The 24546-nt window shown below is 46.0% G+C and overlaps 1 protein-coding gene across 1 annotated transcript; it reads right to left on the bottom strand.

Moving 5' to 3' along the window:
• Positions 1–1194: 1194 nt before the first annotated feature.
• On the bottom strand, positions 1195–23776 carry LOC118075245 (SUN domain-containing protein 3-like). Its single transcript, XM_035097144.2, has 13 exons — positions 23664–23776; positions 20646–20743; positions 18661–18774; positions 17118–17202; positions 15270–15340; positions 14027–14082; positions 12185–12225; positions 9969–10128; positions 8399–8483; positions 6051–6166; positions 4953–5120; positions 3525–3614; positions 1195–1341 (listed from the first exon to the last, which is right to left on the bottom strand). The coding sequence occupies exons 1-13, from the start codon at positions 23774–23776 to the stop codon at positions 1213–1215; spliced, it is 1326 nt and encodes a 441-aa protein (XP_034953035.1). The 3' UTR covers positions 1195–1212.
• Between the last annotated feature and the right edge of the window lie 770 nt (positions 23777–24546).

Genomic DNA, 24546 nt, shown 5'->3' with positions numbered 1-24546 from the left:
GCCATTTTGGAACTGGGCAAAGCAGCATCAAAAGTCGCTTCTGAGCATGCTCTGCCCAGTTCCAAAATGGCCACCGCGCCAGAATAAATCGGGAAAAAACAAAAAAATTCCGTTTTTTCGGCTGGGGACAGCTGGAAAAACGGGGGTTTCCCGGGGAATACGGGAGACTTGGCAGCTATGATGGCCACCCAACCTCTGCTTAAAAACGTCTAATGAAGGAGAGTCCACCACCTTCTAGGGCAGTCCACCCCACTGTTGAACAGCTCCTCCCGCCAGAAAGTTATTCGTAACGTTTCGTCAGAATCTCCTCCTTCTACTTTGAAGCCATTAGTTCTGGGAGGGAGCTTCCAGCGCAGGAGAAAACAAGCTTGCTCCATCTTCCATGTGACAGCCCTTGAGATATTTGAAGACGGCTTACCATATCTCCTCAGTCTCCTCCTATCCATGCTAAACATGCCCTGCTCCCTCGACCGTTTCTCATAAGGCTTGGTTTCCAAATCTTTTAAATCTTGCCCACCCTCCTTTGCGCAAGCAGTAAGTCCAGTTGGGACTGAGTAAACGTGCATAGGATTGCCTGGTGAGGGACGTGCATTTTGCAGATCGGACTCGGGATGTATTTGACATGGAGCAAATTCCCTAGTCTCTAGAAAGCCACCTAAAAGGAGGAGGGACATTCCAGAACACACCCACAGCAGAGTCCATGGAAGACAGTTCTTAGAACCGCTTAACCCAAAGAAATGTATCACATAAATCAGAGGCACCTTTTTCACGAACAGCTCACTTGCCTCTACACACTTCAGTCTGGACAGAAATCTTTATTGGGAGTTCGCCTACTTTCACAACTCCCCCCCCCCCTCGTTCCACAGAAAACTGGACAGGATCAAAAATATTCATGTGACTAAGATCAATTTGCCAGTGCCACGACTTTGCATTGATCATCTGACATTTCCCCCTGTCATTCTTGTCTTGGTTTCTTGGGCAGACCACAGACTGGGTCTTTCCGTCATTGACATCTGCCAGACTTTAAATATCTTGGCATAATTATGATTCTTCCCTTCCTCCTCCCCCTCCAGGCTTCCCTCTCCACCCTCCCCTAGGAAAAAGTCAGAGCGAGCTGCGAGTGCTCTTTACAGTTTGCTCAGTACGATGGGCGTTGGTACTCCCTGTTTTCTTTCCTTTTATTCATCTTGCAAGATTTTTCACCCCCTGCCTTCATCCGATGGGCGAGGAACGGACCATCTTCCCATGCACCCGGAGTCGATAAATGCAGGTGAACTCTGAGTTGCCCCAGTTGCTCAGCACCTTGAATTTTATATGCAGAAACTGTTTTAAATGTTCGTTCTGAAATGTAGAGGATGAGGAGAGAAAAAACAAACAGAATCAAAGGTGTAAAACTCTGCTGTGCTTCACCAGTACTTTTGTCATAATCTCAAATTGTTCTAACAGATTTATTTGCTTTTTTTTTAAATCTCCCAAGGAGAGCCCAACTTCACAGGGGGAGAGCTCAGGGCACACACACCATTTATGTAAGATGACTGGGAGGCAAGGCTTGTCCACATCTGAGCATCATTTAGTTGCTAATACACTCCCCCCTCCATTCAAATTAGACTGAAGTAATGCACACGCATAGAGTTTTCTTGGCAGGGATACTGGAGTGGCTTGCCAGTTCCTTCTCCAGGTGGATCACGTTTAGTCAAAACTCTCCACTATGTCCTGTCCATCTTGGGTGGCCCTGCATGGCACAGCTCATAGCTTCTCTGAGTTATTCAAGCCCCTTCGCCACGACAAGGCATTGATCCATGAAGGGGCTGGAAGGACAGATTGTGAAGCTGAGGCTCCAATACTTTGGCCACCTCATGAGAAGAGAAGACTCCCTGGAAAAAGACCCTGATGTTGGGAAAGATGGAGGGCACTAGGAGAAGGGGACGACAGAGGATGAGATGGTTGGACAGTGTTCTCAAAGCTACGAACATGAGTTTGACCAAACTGCAGGAGGCAGTGCAAGACAGGAGTGCCTGGCGTGCTATGGTCCATGGGGTCACGAAGAGTCGGACACGACTAAACGACTAAACAACACAACAATGCACACCCACACATATTTTAATCTGTATATGAGAAGCAACTCCAGTCTTCCCATTGATGCTAACAGGAGTTGCCTTTTGTTTTGGTCCCTTCTGTCTAATTTGTCGGTTCGTTCATGCTGATGAAATACCAACAGGGCATGCAGGTAGAGAGCTGTGAAGATCAGGCGCAGGGACCCAATCCCTAGAAGAAAGCAGTGGAGCAACTGTCCTGTATGCAAAGAGCTGTCTTGTAACACTGCTTTTGGGGCAGCCCATTCCAAGTGGGCTTCTTCCATTTTGATACCCCATTGCTCTCATGCTTACATTGGCTCCCTGTACGTTTCCAAGCACAATTTAAAGTGTTGGTGCTGACCTTTAAAGCCCTAAATGGCCTTGGTCCTGTATACCTGAAGGAGCATCTCCACCCCCATTGTTCAGCCTGGAGACTGAGGTCCAGCGCTGAGGGTCTTCTGGTGGTTCCCTTACTGTGAGAAGTGAAGCTACAGGGAACCAGGCAGAGGGCCTTCTCGGTAGTGGCGCCCGCCCTGTGGAACACCCTCCCTTTAGATCAGGGGTCCCCAGACTTACCGCGCGGCGGGCCGGTGCCCGCCGCGCCGACCGCGTGGTGGGCCTGAGGGCAGGGGAGTGTGCGCGCAGCGGGCCGGAGGGCGGGGGAGTGCGCGCCCGTGCGCATGCGCACACGCACACGGGCGGGGAAAAAATCGCCGAAAATCGCTTGTGCGCATGCGTATGGGCCTCCCCCGACCCGGAAGTGCACCAGAAATGACCTCTTCCGGGTCGGGAGAGGCCCATGCGCATGCGCACAAAGGATTTTCGGCGATTTTTTGCCGATTTTTTAGATCGTCGCTGCGCCGCGCGCCGTGAGAGCGGGCGGCGGCAGCGGGCGGCGGGGGTCGTCGCGGGCCGGATTGGAAGGCCGATTGGGCCGCATCCGGCCCGGGGGCCGTAGTTTGGGGACCCCTGCTTTAGATGTTAAGGAGATAAGTAATTCTATAACTTTTAGGAAACATCTGAAGACAGCCCTGTACAGTCGTTCCTTGGTTTTCGAACAGCTTAGTTCTTGAATGTTTTGGCTCCCGAACACCGCAAACCCACAAGTGACTGTTCTGGTTTGTGAACTATTTTTGGAAGCCAAACGTCCAAAGGGGCTTCCACGGCTTCCGATTGGCTGCAGGAGCTTCCTGCAGCCAATCAGAAGCTGAGCTTTGGTTTCCGAATGTTTTGGAAGTCAAACGGACTTCCGGAATGGATTCCATTCGACTTCCAAGGTATGACTGTATTAGGAAGCTTTTTAAGGTTTAATGTTTTGCTATGTTTTTATATATACTGGAAGCCACCTAGAGTGGCTGGGGCAACCCAGTCAGATGGGCAGGGTACAAATAAATTATGTATTATTATTATTATTACTATTATTAGTAGTAGTAGTAGTAGTTAGGGTACCTTCAGTTGGAATGTCTGAATGGCTTCTTTCTCAATATCATACATGAATTTCCCCAGTAGAGTTTCTTCTCGTGTTTCTTCCTCTAGCCCCTAAAATGAAAAGCCGGAAGTAGCGGGGAGCTGAAATTAGTGACAGAAAGTTTAAACCAAAGGATGGAACACTGCCCAAAGGAGGGTCTGGGAAGCAATTCTTTATTAAGGTGGCACCCTAGGAGGCTGCTGCAGAGGCAGAGTTAATTATGCCCATGGGTCAAGCCCAGGGATGATGGTGACATGGGTCGCTCTAGGCTTCTTTGTCTGGTCCCCAGGATTCTTCCCAGGCCCCACCCCCTATCCCCAGGCCCCACCCCTCAGTGTCCCCACACTGCAGCCTCCTTGGGTGCTTTTGCCTGGCTGAATTGAATTGTGTCATTGAACTGTGACAGTGCCTCTCGCATGTCTGGATGGGAGGATGGGAAGATGGAACACGTGGCACGTAAACCACTTAGAGATGTCTGTTGAAATATGAAGCGGTATATCAAGGAAGAATATGAATATGTAGACACGTCCGACTTTTACTGAAGGTTAAGAGTCACACCTGCTGCTCTGCCTACTTTTGCTCTGGCATGTGGTCCCTGGGTGGCCTGTGACAGAATGTGGTGGTGTTTGCTCTACAAAAATCCCCATGCCTGATCTAGTTGAAGGCGCCCTATCAAAAAGGAGCTGGAGGAAGGATTCAGGCAAACTGGAGGGCAAGAAGATAAAGAGGCCAGTGACCTGGCAGGCTAAGAGGACAGACATGCAAAAACACATGGACAGAACGTAGACAACCATACAGAGAAGACCAGGGCCTGGCTCTTGCCTCAGGTGGACGTAGCGTGGGTTGCTGCTGCCCGGGGCAGGGCAAGTGTCATACCCTGTGGTGGACTGGACTGTTGTCAGGCCCTTTGCCAGCCAGCGTCTAATCAAGGAAGTCTCTCCTTGCCAACTAGCCCCAACCTGGGAGCAGAGATAAGGCTGAGAAACGCAATGCCAGGAGCGCTGCTGTGTCACCTCACCCTCCTGTCTCCCTCAGGCCTCAATGAGGGAGCCTGTTGTGGGGGTGCCTGGTTGTGCCCTGTCAGAAATTTGCGCCCAGGGCCATGGCCCCCTGGCCTCCCCACTCTACACCAACTGGCCTTCAAACACCACCACTCATAGAGTGTGTAGACATTACTGAGCTACGTGGACTGGTGTTCTCACTCAACATGAGGCGGCCTCCTAGGGTGCTCCCCAGTCCTGGTTGAGCTTGACACTGTGATGTGTGTTAGTCCTCTTTGACCCATGGCCTGTCCGTGAGAAGCAGCCCACCCACCTGGGCTTGCTGAGTAGCCCTCCCAGTGCCCGAAATTACAGCTCTGTGGCTGTAACTGAGAGGAGCGCAATGCCGAGTTGAACATCAATACTCACAAAAACCCAGAAGTCCTTCAAGGCACTGTTGACGCCTCCCGAGGGAGAGACGGCTTTAGAGATGTGCTGAACTGTAACGGCCGTTGGTTGGATTTTCTCCGGCAGTTTAATTACTACTTGGCCCTCAGAACCCCGGAAAGCCCAGCAGTTTCCAGGATAAACATCTGGCTAGAGACAGGAAGCAACTCAAGTGACTAAAACATGACACCCCCACCCCCCCACAATCCCAGGCATAGTTGCCGTTTGGGTCCAATATATATAAACCGACTTCTGCGGCCCAGTACAGATGATCATTGGTGACCGACCTACCACAATTTCTGTTCAGGCCTGCTATGCAAGCGAGGCAAATATAACAACAGCAACAACAACAACAACAACAACAACAACAACAACAACAACAACAACAACAGCAACAACAATTTTATTATTTATACCCCAGGCCACTCTGGGTAGCTTTCAACACCTATAAAAACATAACGTCAAATATTAAAAACTTTCTGATACAGGGAAGTTTTGGCACAGAGGTGGATGTCTGCATAGTAACATACCGTGTTTCCCAGAAAATAAGACACCGTCTTATATTTATTCCCCCCCCCCCCCAAGAAGACACACTATGGCTTATTTTCAGGGGGTGTCTTATTTTTAATTATGTGTCCAGCCTCACCTCTTCCTTGGCACCCTCCAGAACTGCGCCTATCACTATGTTTTATTTTCAGGGTATGGCTTATATTGTGCAAATGCTTAGAAAATCCTGCCACGGCTTATTTTATGGGCATGTCTTATTTTCGGGGAAACAGGGTAGTTACTAGGGAAGCGACGTAGTAACAATAACGATTTGATAAACAGTTGTCTGTAATTATCAGGGATTAGTTTCAAATAAGTCTCCGAGACTTGGAGTGGAGGAAAAAGGAAAACTGGGACTTGCTGGGACCAAATCAGAAACCAGGACGGCTTCTGTAATTCCAGGACTGTGCCTGGAAAACAGGGACACCTGGAGGATAGGCAGGAAGACGAGTTTGGAGAATGGATGATTGAAGGATCCTAATACTGTGCCAAACCTGTACTACCAGTGATAGAATACAGGTAAGTCTACTGTACCTGCAGAACAGTATCAGGGGGATTTATTGAAGACACAAAAAGCCATTGAAACCAGCAGTTCTGCATACTCTCAGGTACATAACTCTTAGATGTCCTGTCTTTATCAATTGTGGCTCCTATAGAGATAAAAAAGAGAGAAGAAGATTAGAATTAACACACACAGACAGAGAGCAGGCTCTACTGACCAACAAGACCTAAATTTCCATCCGATCTGTGTTTCACTGACCATAGCAGTTTCTCATTGCCACATAAGGAGAGTCTGGGTGGATCAAAAAGTAAAATTCCTGACACCTGCAAACCCAATTTGTTGAGCTTTTTTGGGGGAAACCTCCCCCCCCCAAAATAGTAAATTTAAGAATACCACCTCACAACAGTGGAGGCAGAACATGTCCATATTGCCTGTAACCATGAGTAATCTTATCCCCCATGAATTTGCCAAAACCTCTTTTGAAGCCATCCAAGTTGGAGGCCATCACTGTATCTTGTGGGAGTGAGTTCCATCGTTGAACATGGGCTATGTGAAAAAAGCATTTTGTTTCTGAATCTTCCGACATTCAGCTTCGTTGGGTGGGTGGGCCCGAGTTCTCTGCTACCGTATTACGAGAGAGGAAGGAAAATGTGTCTGTCCACTTCCTCCACAAACCATGTGTACTTTTATATACTGTACCTCTAAATGGAAAAGCCTCAAATGTTCTAAACTTTTCCTCAGAGCGTTTGAAATTTAATAATTTGGAATGTAATTTGGCCTTCTTTTTCTTTCTTTCTGTTTGATGATTTGATTTGATTTGTGATTAATTGGAATGTTTTTAATGGAAAATTTCAAAAAAGAATATTTACAAAAAAAACCACCCCAAACTTTTCCTCAGAGCAGGAGTTTCTCCAAGCGCTGACTTGATCATTTTGGAGAAACGGTCCCAGCTCAACAGTATCCCTCTTGAGGTGAGGCAACTAGACCTCTACAAAATCACCTCAAAATGCATGTTCCCAATTTTGTGTTCATAAAGATTACCCAAATGTAAGGGCAGCAGGGGCATTTATATTGAATTTTTCATTTCATTTCACTTTTAATTTGCATACCACCTTTCTATATTGCTATACACAAGGTGGCTCACAGCATTATCTGATCCAATACAGAAAGTCAAAATAAAACAGAGCTTCTAAATGGAATGACTTACAGTATATCAAATAAAGTAATATTCAACGATCTATTAGAATACAATAATAGGCAATAAAACTAACTCGCAAGACTTCAGCAAATAATAAACAGAAATTCAGGTGCAAGAAGAGGGTGTTTAACCCTCCCTATGCCCACTGTGGTTTTCTCCCTGTTTGGATTTATTTCCTGATACTGAGACCTTGCTGTGGTGGGGAAAACCTACCAGTATAAATGGCCAAAGGGCGGCAGGTTTTCAGGGCAGAATCAGCAATCAGAGTAAAGAAAACATTCCTCACTTCCTCCAACCAATTTTCGTTTGCAATTTTCCCTCCATATCAACCAGCATTGCAAAACAAACCTGATTTTACCTCATAACACGTTAAGCAGATAGTTTGTATTGACAGTGAGGAATAGGGCTGGATGATATATCGTCCAAACCTGGTTCAAAGTCCATAATGTGATGTCGGTTTCATAATTTTTGACCTGGCAATATATCACGAATCATGATGAGTGTTAGGGATGGGCAATATATTGTCCAAAAATGGTTTGAAGTCCATATCATGATATTGGTTCCATAATGTTTGACCTGGCAATATATTGCGAATCATGATGTGTGTTAGGGCTGAGCAGTATATTGTCCAAAAATGGTTTGAAGTCCATATCATGATATTGGTTTCACAATTTTTGACCTGGCAATATATTGCGAATTATGATGTGTGTCTGTGTGCCCTGCAAAAAACACAGCGCGGGAAAAACCGTGAAGCCAGCCAAAGCCTCTACATAGCTCCCTCCTTATTTCAGACATCGGTATATCACGATGTTTCGCTGGTGTTTATCATGATGTTGAAAACCAGGTATCGTCCAGCCCTAGAAGGGGAACACAGAAACCTACCTTACACGGACTAGTCCCTCTACCTCAGTATTGTCTACAATGTCTGTCAGCAGCTCTCCAGGGTATTGCCAAGGGGACATTTCCAGCCCTACCCAGGGATGCCAGGGGTGGAAAAACTCCCCCATCCCAGCCCTGTGCATATTTACTCAGAAGCAAGTCCCGTTGATTTCAGTGGGTTTTACTTCTAAGTAAGTACTTCAGGCAACAGTCTTAATGGGTTTCATTTGCCCAGCCCTAAAAGGCAGGGGGAAGTAGCTTGGTTTATTCAGGTAATAAGAAAGGAGCATAGTCTATTGTTACCTATTGTTTTCTGAGCCCAATCAGCCATTTGCACATGATCTTCATAAATCTTCTTAAAAGCCAAGTTGATAGTTGTGAGCACTTGCTGTGAAAGAGGGAAAGACCCGATCAGCGCACAGAGTCACTGCAGATATCAAAGGCATGCATTGCAACACATGAACTATCCAAGGAGTTTGAACAATGCAGCTTAAGGCTCTACGTACAGCAGTTGCATGAATATGGACAAATGTGCATCATGCGCTTATATGGCAAAGCAAGATATGATAGGGTTGCCGTATTACAGAAAGTGAAAAACCAGACACAAAAGTTGTTTAGCTTTGTTTTGGGCAAACTTGCCTGGATTTTCCTGGACATTTAAGCGATTTTCGCCCATACACTGCTTCCAACTGCAGCATTCCGGCTATGTCCAGATGTATGGCAATCCTAAAATTACCGTATCTCGGCAAACACATGGCCCTAACTCCAAAGTTAAGATTTGCTGGAATGGCAGGGGATGTGAGCATAGGAATGACACTGGCCGGTGAGAATTGGCAGGAGGGTGTGTGTGTTTTTACTGGCTGGGGTGGGCAGGGGTGGTTAAGAATCTCCGATACCTTGAAGGCAAAATCCAGATATCTTCCGGTATTTCTTAATCCGTTAACAAATTAACTTTCATACAAACAGCGACAATGTGTACCTAGCTAAGCACTGCAGTGTGTGTGTGTGTGTGTGTGTGTGTGTGCACGCACACGAAAGCTCATACCAATGACAAACTTAGTTGGTCTCTAAGGTGCTACTGGAAGGAATTTTTTTATTTTGTTTCGACTACAGCAGACCAACACAGCTACCTACCTGTAACTTATATTTCCAGTGTTGCCCTTTCTTTTAAAAGTATTAAAAGAGTATACACCATGCAACCCTCCCACTGTTCTGGGGCACACTCTCAGTGTGCATGGAATTACAGCGATGCCCAACAGGCTGACCTGTGTGACATTAGCGTCAACCCTTGAATACGTCCCAGAATCCTCTGCAACAGGCAGCTCTCTGGAGGCGCACGGGGAGCGTAAGCCTGGGGTCGCCTCTGCCGCGCCTGTCTCAGCTGTTGAGCGGCTTCAGGCCACACTCCAGAGGCGCACGGGGAGCGCTGGCCTGGGGCCGCCTGAACAGCAGAGAGGCGCAGCACGGCGGCCCCAGGCTCACGCTCCCTGCGCGCTTCCGAAGCTTCGCGCGGGGAGCAGGACCCTGGGGCCGCCTCCTCTGCGCCTCTCAGTTTTGGAGCGGCTTCAGGCCGCTCTCTGGAGGCGTGCAGGGAGCGCAAGCCTGGGGCTGCCTCCTCCGCACCTCTCAGCTCCCCGTGCGCTCCTCCTGCCCGCCACACTCACGGGGGGGGGGGGCACCGGAGGGATCTTGGCACCAGGGCACCAGATATGGTTAATACGGCCCTGAACACTGTTGATAGGAAACAAGCCTAACTCTTCCTCTTTGTTTTGTTTTTAAAGCTGCCAGGTTATGACAACAGCAAGCCAAGCCTGTAATGAAGGGTATGTAGTGCAAAGCAGGAAGCAGAGAGGTGCCTTTTCCAGCATCCTACATCTTTGTTCTCTCCCGGGATGTCGCTCTCCTCAAGGATTTCCTTCACCGATTTCAGGATGCCTTCATTGATGCTGTTGATCTCGGCACGCAGGCGATCTGTCTCCTTTTTAAGGCCCTGGATTTCATGGATTTGTTCTTCGAGCAAATTCTGGGACTTCCTTGAGATGGAAAAAATGGGAGCAATGTAAACATCAGGAATCGTTTGCTTATCCAGCAGGGGGAACCTGGTTCTCCAACCGGCTGCAATGGGGTAGTAATTGAAACCATCAACAGGTATCTGCAGATTAGGGCTTTTTCGGGATGATAGGTCAAAGGCTAATTTCAACATACGGGTAGGTCATGTGGTGCCAAGTTTCCTGCTAAGCATGTCTTGCAACGCAATTCCCTCCCCTCTAACATTTCTCAGGTTCAAATTGGGACATCCTATTCCAACCCCTCCAACATTTCTCCGATGAAAATAGGACACGAGGGAGCTTCTCCTGTGTTTGATCTCCTGCACAGATATATGCCATATGCACATTGACATCGGTCGCCTTGAGCCAACACAACCTCTCTGCCTCACCTACCTCGCTGGGTTGTTGTAAAGAAAAAAAATGTGTGAGGGGAGGCATTGGGAGCAACACCTTCCACAGATATAGGGAATAAAATAAAATTTTTAGTGGTAAGCTGCCTTGAGTCCCTGTCAGTGAAAAAGGTGGGATATAATAATAATAATAATAATAATAATAATAATAATAATAATAATAATAATACAGGGACCCAGGTGGCGCTGTGTGTTAAACCACAGAGTCTAGGGCTTGCTGATCAGAAGGTCGGCGGTTTGAATCCCTGCGACGGGGTGAGCTCCCGTTGCTCGGTCCCAGCTCCTGCCCACCTAGCAGTTCGAAAGCACATCAAAGTACAAGTAGATAAATAGGGACCGCTCCGGCGGGAAGGTAAACGGCGTTTCCATGCGCTACTCTGGTTCGCCAGAAGTGGCTTAGTCATGCTGGCCACATGACCCGGAAGCTGAGCGCCGCAACCCCAGGGTCGGACACGACTGGACCTGATGGTCAGGGGCCCCTTTACCTTTAATAATAATAATAATAATAATAATAATAATAATAATAATAATAATTAATAATAGAAACTGTGAAAATGATCAGGAACTTGCCAGAGAGTAAATCCTATTGAACTCAGTAGGAATTAGTTCTGAGTCAAAACGCTTCGGATTGTAGTGTAAGGCTGCCCAGTCTTGACCCAGTTACCTGAGAGTAAGCTCCATGGAATACAGTGCGACTTACTTCTGAGTAGACAAGTGTCAGGCTCCATTTAAAGGAGTCAACACTCCCCACGTTTCCTAGGACAGGCATAGGCCAACTTGGCCCTCCAGGTGTTTTGGGACTACAACTCCCATCATCCCTAGCTAACAGGACCAGTGGTCAGGGATGATGGGAGTTGTAGTCCCAAAACAAAAAATTGGAATTTGCTACCAAGGAGCATAGCTGCCAAGTTTTCCCTTTTCTCGCGAGGAAGCCTATTCAGCATAATGGAAAATCCCTTTAAAAAAGGGATAACTTGGCAGCTATGCCAAGGAGTGTCGATAGACCATAGACCATATCGTGCTATGACCCCATGGACCATGGGGTCACGAAGAGTCGGACACGACTAAACGACTAAACAACAACAACACCAAGGAGTGTGGTGGAGTCTCCTTCTTTGGAGGTCTTTAAGCAGAGGCTTGACAGGCATATGTCAAGAATGCTTTGATGGTGTTTCCTGCTTGGCAGGGGGTTGGACTGGATGGCCCTTGTGGTCTCTTCCAACTCTATGATTCTATGAAAACATCTGGAGGGCCGGGTTTGCCTATGCCTGTCCTAAGAAGTGGCTGGGGGCTGAAGCATTGCAGTGAAAGAATTTGAAATGAATTTACTGTTTCCTTCATGGGTGCAGGGGTTTATTTTCCATGGATACAGGATTCCATAATTCCGGACCCTGGAAAATCGGGACGCTTGGAGGGTATGCAATCCTCTTTATGGCTGCTCTGAAGTTAAGCCCACCATGCTGCACCTGGGTATAGAATTTCAACCATTTTTGTTTTTAATCAGAAATACTTACAGAGAGAATTTTATCCTGTGTTCCCTCTGATCCACCCGCAAGGCTCCAACAAGGAGTAATGATCAACCTAGCGACAAGTACATTTAAGGAGAATTCTTATCTGAAAAGCCCTCTTACCACAATGATTTCAGCTCAGTTTCATACAGTTGTGTAAGCTCCTATAAAAAGAAGGAAAAACAAACAAACAAACACACCTCAATGTTAGTAATATCTTTGGGCCTTTGTAGGGTTGCCATGTGTCCTCATTTTCTAGGACACGTCCTCTTTTTCAGAGTTAAAACTTCTGTCCAAGCGGGTGGATTTTTAAAATTTGCCACAATGTTCCCTGGCTGTACTTTCTGGATGAGACATAGACATAACTGGTGTCTGAAGACTTGCTTTCCTCTTCTCCTGCCCCCCTCAGAAATATATCAGAGCTTCCATAGGCTACATCCAGTAGGAGAATTTAAAATGAGAGCCAACATAGCATTCTCTTTTTTGCTCTTCAAAATATTGCAACCTTACTTTCAGGGCAAACTATTCTTACTATTTCATGGGATGAGGGGCACCTACCTAAATCCTCCCCTTTATTGGGGGGGGGGAAGAGGGAAGAAACTCTGTACAGTCTCAGAGGTGTCCCACCCTAGATGTCATGCTATGAACCCGGAGTCATAGCATTCCACCTTAAGGCATGCCGATAGTTTAAACAAAATGTTGTTTAGGTCTCCTACTGTCAGGGGTCCACCAGGGGTCAGCGGAGAGTCCAGGAAGTTGGGACCAGGGGTCTCTGAGGGAGACATAGCCCGGGATGCTAGCGTCTCGCAACATCCTTCGGAAGGTGCATGCTCTGGTTATCTCCCGCTTGGACTACTGCAATGCGCTCTACATGGGGCTACCTTTGAAGGTGACCCAGAAACTGCAATTAATCCAGAATGCGGCAGCTAGACTGGTGACTGGGAGTGGCCGCTGGGACCACATAACACCGGTCCTGAGAGATCTACACTGGCTCCCAGTACGTTTCCGAGCACAATTCAAAGTGTTGGTACTGACCTTTAAAGCCCTAAACGATCTTGGTCCTGTATACCTGAAGGAGCGTCTCCACCCCCATCGTTCAGCCCGGACACTGAGATCCAGCACCGAGGGCCTTCTGGTGGTTCCCTCATTGCGAGAAGTGAGGTTACAGGGAACCAGACAGAGGGCCTTCTTGGTAGTGGCACCCGCCCTATGGAACGCCCTCCCAGCAGATGTCAAGGCAATAAGCAACTATTTTACTTTTAGAAGACATCTGAAGGCAGCCCTGTTTAGGGAAGTTTTTAATGTTTGATGCTGTATTGTTTTTAATATTTGGTTGGAAGCCGCCCAGAGTGGCTGGGAAAACCCAGCCAGATGGGCTGGGTATAAATATATTATTATTATTATTATTATTATTATTATTATTATTATTATTATTATTATTATATAAGGTGGTGCTGAGGCTCAGGAAGCGGTGCAGAGCCTCGGGGATGCTGAGAGTGCAAGGTTTCCAGTGGGAAGGTTTGAAAGGTCGGACCAGAGCGCTCAAGAGGGGGAGGCTCCAGAGGAGACAGCAGCTGAGCAGTTTGGGTGGAGAGGCGCGAGGAGAGGAGGAGATTCAGGGCGCCAAGGGTGTTTTGCTGGCGAAAGTTCCGACGGGCGGTGCTTCCGGATTCTGATTCAGACTAGGACAGTCATGGACTTTGATGCTCTGTCTTGTACATACAGTATGTATATAATAAAACCCTGTAAAAACCAGTCACAGAGTTTGGAGTGGCTTACTCGTGAGGAAGCAACCAGCATCATTACACCTACCCACTCACCATGCTTTTCCTTGTCCCAGTTGCTAGATACTCTAGAAGATGCCTGTCTCAATCCTATGCATAACCCACCGGCTTTATCACCTACAGTAACTGCTTCTAGCTTTGACCGACTTCAGCTTACGTTCCTGCCCAGAAAGATCCTCACCTTGGATGACAGGCCATCTGAAATCCTCATGCAGAGACACGAGCAGTAAATGGCAGCTAGAGAGATAAGCAATAAACACTGAATAATAAATAATGATGATGATGATGATGATGATAATAATAATAATACTTTATTAGTTATACCCTGCCCATCTGGCTGGGTTTTCCCAGCCACTCTGGGCGGCTCCCAACAGAATATTGAAAACACGATTTAAAAAAATCACACATTAAAACTTCCCTAAACAGGGCTGCCTTCAGATGTCTTCTAAAAGTCTGATAGTCGTTTATTTCCATAGCTGTCAAGTTCTCCCTTTTTTTAAAGGGGAATTCCCTTAGGCTGAATAGGCTTCCTCGCGAGAAAAGGGAAAACTTGACAGCTATGGTTTATTTCCTTTCCTTATTTATTTATTGATAGCCAATAGCTATTATCTCATAAGCGCCAATGGTGTTTATGGTAGAAAAACCATACTGGGATTTTCTGTGATGCATACTCCCATCCAACTAAACTTGATGTATTTCCACAGAGGCTGCATAGTTTCCCCTTGGCCCTCCAGATGTTTTAGCCTACAACTCCCATGATCCCTAACTAACAGGACCAGTGGTGAGGGATGCTGGGAACTGTAGTCTCAAAACATCTGGAGAGCCGAGGTTGAGGAAGCCTGGTATATTCACATTGGATGTATTCACAAAAGGGAAACCAATCTGCATTGGAATTATCAAAATTTCAAAAAATTGAAATGGATGATATCTGATTTTCAACTTCCATATATATCACCAGCAAAACATTGCAGTATGCTGATACAGTGCTTTATTCCTGGTGGGACGCAGGGGAGTACATACCCCTAAACATTTTGTGAATATTTGTACTTTTGCCCATTTGCTGTATTTATTTCCCCCGATTTGAACTATAAAATGGTGGTTTTCTTGAGTCAAAATGAGAGTACCCCTAAACATTTTTTTTAAAGGAAAAAAAGCACTGTACTGATATATCACAATGTCTGAAATAAGGATAGAGGCATTGGCTGGTTTCACAGTTTCCCCCACGTTGTGACTTTTTGCATAAAACACACACCATGATTCGTGATATATCGCCAGATCAAAAACGATGAAACCGATACCACGATGCGGACTTCCAACCAGTTTTGGATGAGAGAGATTTGATATATTGGCCAGTCCTAATAGCAGGCGAGTGATTCTTGGTTTGTCTCGCCTACAATTAAGAAGGGAACCCTACGAATACTCACCACAAACGGTTGGGACTGTTATAGACAAGAACTTCAGAGACTTCGTGAAGTTCTCCATAGTGCATTGGTCTCTGGAGAGGAAATAAGGCTGTGTTGTCAAAAGGCTGATAATCATGATGATACAACTTTTGAGATCCAGCAAAGTCTACAGAAATGGAATGGGGAGCCTGTGACGCTGCTGGCTCCCCCCTTTAAAGGAATGGTTGGCTGGGCTCACCAGGAAGGAATCACCCCTGATCATTTGATAGGCATTGCAGGAGTTTCCTGCTACTTCATGTTTCTCTTCCTAATAATGTCTAGGATAAGACAATGCAAGATGTGACATCACCACACCTTGTGTGTCTCTCCCCCCCCCCCACTGCCAGGTAGGTAAGATGAAGGAAATGCACAGTGCAATGATGTCACATCCTGTTGTGTTATGTACAACAAGATCTTCCACAGAAGGAGACTCTGGCTTGTATCTGACTTAGTTTTTAGATGAGACCTATTGAAATAGCGGACCTTAGTTATGACCATCAATTTCAATGAGTCTCTTCTGAGTAGGGCTAGCATTGGATACAACTTTTAGATAGGATTGCCAGAAGTAAAATTCGGGAGACTTTTAGATAGGATTGCCAGAAGTAAAATTTGGGAGACAAAAGTTGTTGAGCTTTCTTTAGGCAATCAACCTCGAAATCCTGGACATTTGGCCAATTTTCCCAAATCCCCCCTGGACTCTTATTTTCAATAGTTAAATCCTGGACATGTCCAGGAAATTCCAGATTTATGGCCACCTTACTTTAGAGCATGGGTAGGCAAACTAAGGCCCGGGGGCCGGATCTGGCCCAATTGCCTTCTAAATCTGCCCCGCGGACGGTCCGGGAACCAGCGTGTTTTTACATGAGTAGAATGTGTCCTTTTATTGAAAATGCATCTCTGGGTTATTTGTGGGGCATAGGAATTCATTCATTATTATTTTTTCAAAATATAGTCCGGTCCCCCACAAGGTCTTAAAGACAGTGGACTGGCCCCCCCTGCTGAAAAAGGTTGCTGACCCCTGCTTTAGAGCTACAACAATTAAGAATCTTGCTCAATATTAGCAACAGGCACCCATTCTCTCCACTCTCCTGGGGGAAAAGGAATCCATTTTTTTTGCTCTGACCTGCTGTCTCTGCCAGGGGTGTCTACTTTATAATGTTTTAAGATTTGGTTGCTGTTCCTTTCTGTGTTTTTGATTGCTTCTAAGCTGATTTTGTAGGACGTGGGTGGCGCTGTGGGTTTAACCACAGAGCCTAGGGCTTGCCGATCAGAAGGTCAGTGGTTCAAATCCCCGCGACGGGGTGAGCTCCCGTTGCTCTGTCCCAGCTCCTGCCAACCTAGCAGTTCAAAGTGGAAGTAGATAAATAGGTACCATGCAGCGGGAAGGTAAACAGCGTTTCCGTGTGTTGCTCTGGTTCGCCAGAAGCGGCTTAGTCATGCTGGCCACATGACCTGGAAGCTGTACACTGGCTCCCTCGGCCAATAAAGCGAGATGAGCGCCGCAACCCCAGAGTCGATCATGACTGGACCTAATGGTCAGGGGTCCCTTTATCTTTAAGCTGATTTTATCTTGTCCACAACCTTGAGACTTGCGGAAGATTACAACAACAACAACAACAACAACAACAACAACAACAACAACAACAACAACAACATTGACTGAGTGAAGTTTGTAAGTTTGATGCCAGATCCATTTCTTGTTCCAGACCAGGCTTCCAGAATGCTCTTAAGCATGAATCAGGCTGCCGCATAACTTACTGTATTATGAAAAGGTTTTAATAAAATCTTATTTTTAAAAGGGGGAAAGAAAAGCGGCGCACTGATGCTTACCTTAAACAGATACAGGCATTATAGAGGAGTTCTGGGAGGCAGATAATAGTAAGTATTATGCTGCTGGGAATGGTACATATCGCTCCTGCGGGGTAGAGGGGAAAATCACAAAGCGTTTAAGGAATTGCTTTTTCTTTGGTTATCTGATTACCTATGAATAGTGGGGAGAATATGGGCTCATTCTCCCATTTGAAAATGCAACTTTTGGCCAGCTTGCAGTAACCATAATAGTGCAAGTTACAGGTAGGTAGCCGGGTTGGTCTGACGTAGTCAAAACAAAATAATAATGCATAATAATAATGCCTAACAATGCAGAGAGTATTAAACATTGGTATAGTACTTTCTAGTATGCAAAGGTCTTCACATGCATTCATTCAGCTGTAAGTCTTACAATAGACTTACAACAATGGAAACAGTTGGTCCTGGCAAGTATTAACCACTCTCAATTCCAACCTGATAATTGCCACCTGCCCAGATTTTAACTTGTCTGAATTAATTTTAAGATGTATTTTAATTAATTGATGTCTGTTTTTATCCACATGGTGCTCAGAGAACAATCTGCACCTAAACATTGGCAAGACAAAGGAGATGGTGTTGGACTTTTGGAGGAAGAGAGGGGAACTAGCCCCGTTGTATATTGGGGGGGGGGGCTGTGTGAAGAGAGTCTCTTCCTTTAAATTCCTGGGAGTCCATCTTAGTGAAGACCTAACTTGGAAGGTCAATACAGCCCAGGTGGTTAGGAAGGCCCAACAGAGAATTAATTTCTTTAGGGTCTTGCGAAAAACAAGGTTGGACAGCAACTGGTGATTTCCTTCTATCAGTCCACGATAGAAAGTCTTCTCTCATACTGCATTACGGTGTGGTATGCTGGTTTGACAGCCATGGACAGAGAGTCCCTATGGAGGGTGGTGAAGACAGCACACAATATCGTACCCTGAGTCCCCTAGATGTTATCGCGGGAGACCGTTGCCTCAGAAGAGCGAGGAACATTCTCAGGGATGACTCACACCCTGGCCAGCACTTTTAAAATCTCCTGCCCTCGGGCAGGAGAAATAGAAGCATGATAAGCCGCACCAACAGGTTAAAGAACAGTTTCTACCCATGGGCCATGAGGCTGCTGAATAGAAGACAGCAACATTGCAGCTGACGTTCGGGGTTGGTGGTCGTGCGACAGCACACAGAGTGTAACAAGGACTGAGAGATTGGGGGGGGATGGTGGGCTCGTTTAATCTCACTGTAAACAAGTGGTACAGTGAGAATAAAGTATTTCGTGTTTTGTATTATCCATTTTGTGTTGTTTTTATGATGTTAGCCGGTCTGAGCCTGGCCTCGCCCGGGGCGGGCAGGATACAAATAAAATATTATTATTTTTATTATTACCTGTAAAGGAAGTTAACATTATTATTGAGTATTTTATTGCCATTTTCGACACACATAGCAAATGGCGTACAACGAAAACATCTCTCTTGACAGTACAGAAGCAAAAGTCTTGAAGAGATTTGTTACGCAAGTATGGGGAACGCAAATGCAACTGGATACATACTTAGCAGACTCTTCTGAGATACACAAGACGAATCAGATGACAAGGTGCCACAGCTATTTTCTCTCCCAATAACTTCTCTGGTGAACCTCACCTGTCCCCTGTTGGATGACTCTCCTGCCAAAAGAACACCATCTCATTAGCCAGACATCAGTGACACCTAGGTTCCATCTAGTGACACCTAGTTTCCATGCATCACCTGGAAAATGGACCAGTTGCTTCTTCTGCTCCCATTGGTTTCTTGAAAGCTTAGAATCAGAGAATTGTAGAGCTGGAAGGGACCTCAAGGGTCATCTGGTCCAACCCCTTGTGATGTAGGAATTGAGCTAAAGCATCCATGACAGATGACCATCCAACCTCTGCTTAAAAAGGACCTCCCAGGACCTCCCAAAGGAAACCGTTCCACTGTCAAACAGCTCATACTGTCAGATAGTTCTCTTCCTGATGTTTAGTGAGAATCTCCTGTCTGGTAACTTGAAGTTATTGGTTCTAGTCCTACCCTCCAGAGCAGGAGAAAACAAGCCTTTCCCCCTCTTTCATGTGACAGCCCTTGAGATATTTGAAGATGGCTGTCATATCTCTGCTCAATCTCTTCTTTTCCAGACTAAACACACCCAGCTCCTTCAACCGTTCCTGATAGGACTTGGTTTCTAGACCCTTGATCATCTTGGTTGCCCTCCTGCATACCTTCCAGCTTGTCAACAACCTTCTTAAATTGCAGTGCCCATAACTGGACACAGTATTCCAGGTGTGGTCTGACCAAGGTGTTGATCTGGACACTAGACTTCTGTTGATGCAGCCTAAAATCTTGCTGTTTGTGCTCTTTCTGTGATTGCTTAAAACAACTGTTGTTGGGTAGGCAATATAACTCAGTGTTTAACCAACGAGTGTGTACTGAAATTAAGTCTTTCAGGAGATTTGCACATGTTGAGCTAGACTTGAGAACGGTTCAATGTGCAAACTCAGCTCAACATGTCCTATAAATCTTTGAGGAGTGGATTTAATCAAGTTGCGTAGAGGGTCTCAGACAACATTTTATCTCCAGCCACCGCTCACAACACAAGTGATTAACCTTACAGTGAAGACAGTACTGCCAATCTTAAAGAAGCTCTACCTGAAACAAAGGGTTTGTGACAGCTATCAACCAGTTGCAAATACCCTGGTTTTGGTGTGTGTGTGTGTGTGTGTGTGTGTGTGTGTGTGTGTGTGTGTGTGATGGAGACAGTAGCAGTGGGGCAACTGCAGACATTCCCGAAATACACTGATTATTCAGACCCATTCCAGTCTGGGTTCGGACCTGGTTTCAAGACTGAATGGCCTTGTTCACTCTGACAGGTGATGGAAGAAGACAAGCAGAATGGATCAGCTATGGTAGTCCAGGCATTGGTGACCTTCCAATTGGTTTACTGCAATGCACTCTGGGTGGGGCTTCCCTGAAGGTTGTCCCAGAAGCTGCAGCTAGAGCAAAAAATTGGCAACAAGGCTATTGAATGAAGTGGCCTATCAACAGGCCATATTAACTGTACAGAAAGAGTTTAATTGGCTGACCATATGCTACCATGCCACATTGAAGGTATTGCTATAACACTGCTGTCATATAAAGCCCAAAACCAGGACGAGGTTACCTCCAGGACCACATGAATGACACTCTTAGCCATGCTGTAGACTCCTGAGGTTTGTCTTATGTCCACTAAGGCCAGGGCTTTTAGTGTGGTGGCACCTGCCCTTTGGGATGTTCTCCCTACGAACATCAGGCAGGCACCTACAGTACTGGCATTTAGGTACTTTATTAAAACGCCTCTGTTTACCTAGACTTTCCTGAAGGGGAGATCCAGCTATGCTGATGTAATAAGATCTACTGATATGTTATATATTTGTCTTAGGAATGCAATTTTCTTGTTGATTTTATGCTGCTTTGGGGGGTTGTTTCTTAATGTTGACGGTATGAAACCCCCCCCCCCATATAAAAACATATAAATGGAACTTACCCCCCGTTTCTACTCCCTCATCGGCAGTTGAAGTTGTTTGGCCACTTGAGGAAGTAGAATTTCTGGCGCATTTCCCCGTGGAATTGCGCAAGTACCAGCTGAAAGAAGAAATGCTGTAAATTATCTGAGCGTTCTTCAAAGTGACCTTTGTTTAAGATTCCTTCATGGACATGCTTCTGTCAGAAAAAAAAGATGTACTCCAAATTCTATGTGGCACACTGTTTGTAGACACCAGTAATCGTGTGTGTGACCAGAGGAGAAATGAGTGTTGGGAAGGAGCTCAGAGAGAAGAAAACCTGCTGTTCTGCAGCAGCGCAACTGGACGCCTTCATCTGCTCCAGCTGCAACAAAACATGTCTCTCCAGTACAGTCGTACCTCGGGTTATGTATGCTTTGGGTTGCGTACTTTTTGGGTTACGTACTTGGCGGACCCGGAAGCGTTTACTTCCGGGTTCGCCGCGCACGCATGCGCAGAAGCATTCTGCGCAGTTCGCGCATGCGCAGAAGCGCACTTTCGCAGTTGTTCAGGTTACGTACTTTTCAGGTTACGTACTGCACCCCGGAACGAATCAGGTACGTAACCCGAGGTACCACTGTATTGGTTTCTACAACCACAGCAGCCACTGTAACCTTCCAGATGTTTGACTTCACCCCCAAAGGTGTCCTCCTCCATTGTCTCCCAAAACAGATGGATTTCATCCACATAAATAGCTGTTCATGCTGGTCCTAAAGGATCTACACTGGCTCCCAGCACGTTTCTGAGCACAATTCAAAGTGTTGGTGCTGACCTTTAAAGCCCTAAATGGCCTCGGCCCAGTATACCTGAAGGAGTGTTTCCACCCCCATCGTTCTGCCCGGACACTGAGGTCCAGCTCCGAGGGCCTTCTGGTTGTTCCCTCACTGCGAGGTGAAGTTACAGGGAACCAGGCAGAGGGCCTTCTCAGCAGTGGTGTCCTCCCATCAGATGTTAAGCAGTTAAATAGCTATACAACTTTTAGAAGACACCTGTATGGGGAGGTATTTAATGTTTGATGTTTGAAGATGTTTTTATATGTGTTGGAAGTGGCCCATTGTAGCTGGGGCAACCCAGCCAGAGGTGCGGGGTATAAATAATAAAATTATGATGGTGATTTAATTGTAGCCAGGAACAGGGCACATGGGAGTAAAAACAAATCGCATGGAAACTGACATTGCACATTGCGACAGAAGTGGTGTGGGGAAGGTTTCTCTTAAGAAGATTCTGCAAGATACAGAGAATGCCATGTGTATGTAACCCGTGCTCTTATCCTAATTAATAGACCAGATCAAAACAAAAAACAAAACAAAACCCAGGTCTTGGCAGCTGCACAGCCACAGAAATGTTTGACAGATGGCATATTAGATAAACTTCCCAGATATGGATCTCGTCTTCTCTCTGCAGTAGTCAGTGCTACATACCAGAAGTGGAATACAGTAGTACCTCTACTTACGAATTTAATGCGTTACGAACACACATTTGTAAGTCGAAATAATTTGTAAGTCGAATCCCATAGGAATGCATTGGGAGAAAAAATTCGCAAGTCGAAGCAACCCTATCTAAAAATTTGTAAGTAGAAAAAATCCTATCTAAACCGCATCCAAGATGGCGGACGGAGCTCCATTCGTAAGTAGAAACATTTGTAAGTAGAGGTACCACTACAGCAAAGCACAAAGTGGGGAACAATCTCCACTTGTGCAATAAAACTCTCCCCTTTGTTTGTCCCCTAAACCTGTTTGGAGGTTTCCTCTAACAACAACCACAACCACAACCACAAACAACAACAACAACAACAACAACAAAAACTTTATGTGTACCCCGCCCATCTGACTCGGTAGCCGCAGTCAGAACAGCTTTAAGGGTTTCAGGGGCAAGTCCCATTGCATGAATGGAGCTTATAGCACACACACAACAGCTTAGTTAAATCCTGCCTGTGATGCCCATAGTGCATGTAAATAAAGGTATATTGGATGGGAAGGCCACACCTGCATCCTTCGTGATGAAATTCGCAGTCTAGTTTGATATCTGTAATAACTTGCAAAATGTTAACTTCCCACTTGGGAAACGCTTTGTGGAGCTTCCCTTGCAGAAAAGGAAACACAACTTTACTTCACTGGATTGTTGTGAGGATAAAGCAGGCAAGAGAAACCATGGGGGCCACTTTGAGCTCTTTGGAGGGAAAGGTGGGATAGAAATGTACCATAATTCATTATAGGTGTAGGAGCTCTGTCTGCTTTTACATCCAGACACCCTAATTGGAGCCTTAGAGAAATCACTGAGATTCCAAACAAACAAAATTATGCATATGATCAGCAGAAACATGAAATTTCTCACACAAGCTCAAAGTGGTAAATATGTGGCATGTCTCACACAAGTGAGAATTTCTTGAGGTACAGTAACAGAGCACTTTAATTTACTTGAACTGCACAAACCGAAATGCCATGGTATGCACTTGAACCTTTCCTTCAAAATACTGACAGTCTGAGGTAAAAGGTAAAGGTAAATGAGGTAAAGGACCTCTGGACGGTTAAGTCCAGTCAAAAGTGACTCTGGGGTTGCAGCACTCATTTTGCTTTCAGGCCGAGGGAGCCAGCATTTGTCCACAGACAGCTTTCCGGGTCAGGTGGCCAGCAGGACTAAACTGCTTCTGGTACAACGGGACACCGTGACAGAAACCAAGGCGCACGGAAATGCCATTTACCTTCCCGACGCAGCGGTACCTATTTATCTACTTGCACTGGTGTGTTTTCGAACTGCTAGGTTGGCAGGAGCTGGGACAGAGCAATGGGAGCTCACGCCATCATGGAGATTCGAACCGCTGACCTTCTGATCGGCAAGCCCAAGAGCCTCAGTGGTTTAGACCACAGCGCCACCCGGATCTGAAGGTACCCTCTGGCAGTATTAAAGTTATAAACCTAAGCATTATTTTATGTGTCCTTTTCCCCCCATATTTTTTATCCTGACACTTTACCAGGATACAAATACACACAGTATTGCTCTACCTGTTTGACTGCGTTCCACTGGATCCTGTTGGCCCACTGGAAATATTTGGGTTATCCTGAAAGCCTTGTGTTGGTTGCTCCAAACTTCTCCGCACAGACCGCTTCCCGTTCATTCTTGAGAAGGGACGCCTGGATGTATTCTGAGACAAATCTGTTGGATTTTCCCGACTGTATCATGGACACCGAAAACCGACACCCACCAAAATTGCACACGCGGCCAAAGGGAGGCCTGTTTTAATAAGTCATCGTCACAGTGGCACCCATTCTGTCTTTCCAATGCACTTCTGAGGTATGTGGAGATTATCTGCCCGGCGTCCAGTAAGTGATGTCATAATAGGAACTCTGCGGTGAGATGGCTTCGTGACATCATAATGGCGGACGAGTTAGGATTAGATTGACTGGGTGAGATCCATAAATAACGGCTCCTGGATCCTTTAGGGCTCAATAACTTGAGGTGTACAGCTCTTGTTAGAAGGAATCCAGGCAGAGGGCCTTCTTGGTACTGGCACCCGCCCTGTGGAACGCCCCCCCCATCAGATGTCAAGGAGATAAACAACTACACAACTTTTAGAAGACATCTGAAGGCAGCCCTGTATTGGGAGGTTTTTAATGTTTATTGTGTTTTAATATGTGTTTGGAAGCTGCCCAGAGTGGCTTGGGCAAACCAGCCGGATGGGTGGGGTATGAATAAATTTTGTTGTTGTTGTTGTTGTTGTTGTTGTTGTTGTTGTTGTTGTTGTTGTTGTTGTTGTTTAGCTCTCTTAAAAGCATGGTTTCACATGAATCTCACTATGGGATCTCACTATCCATCATACTCCTCTTGACAACTTAGATCCTAAGTTGTTTGTAAGTGGTAGTGCAGTCACCTTAAAAAATTGTTAAT

The sequence above is a fragment of the Zootoca vivipara genome, chromosome 16 (assembly GCF_963506605.1).
Source record: "Zootoca vivipara chromosome 16, rZooViv1.1, whole genome shotgun sequence".
Lineage (NCBI taxonomy): Eukaryota > Metazoa > Chordata > Lepidosauria > Squamata > Lacertidae > Zootoca > Zootoca vivipara.
This window is presented reverse-complemented; position numbering and strand designations above follow the sequence as displayed.

Coding starts and splice junctions, on each gene's coding strand:
- LOC118075245 (XM_035097144.2), bottom strand. CDS start 23,776: ATGAACGGGAAGCGGTCTGTGCGGAGAAGTTTGGAGCAACCAACACAA. Junction 18,775..20,645: donor TGAGGGAGTAGAAACGGGGG/GTAAGTTCCATT, acceptor TTCTTTTGGCAG/GAGAGTCATCCAACAGGGGA. Junction 6,167..8,398: donor TTGGGCTCAGAAAACAATAG/GTAACAATAGAC, acceptor TTATCTCTATAG/GAGCCACAATTGATAAAGAC.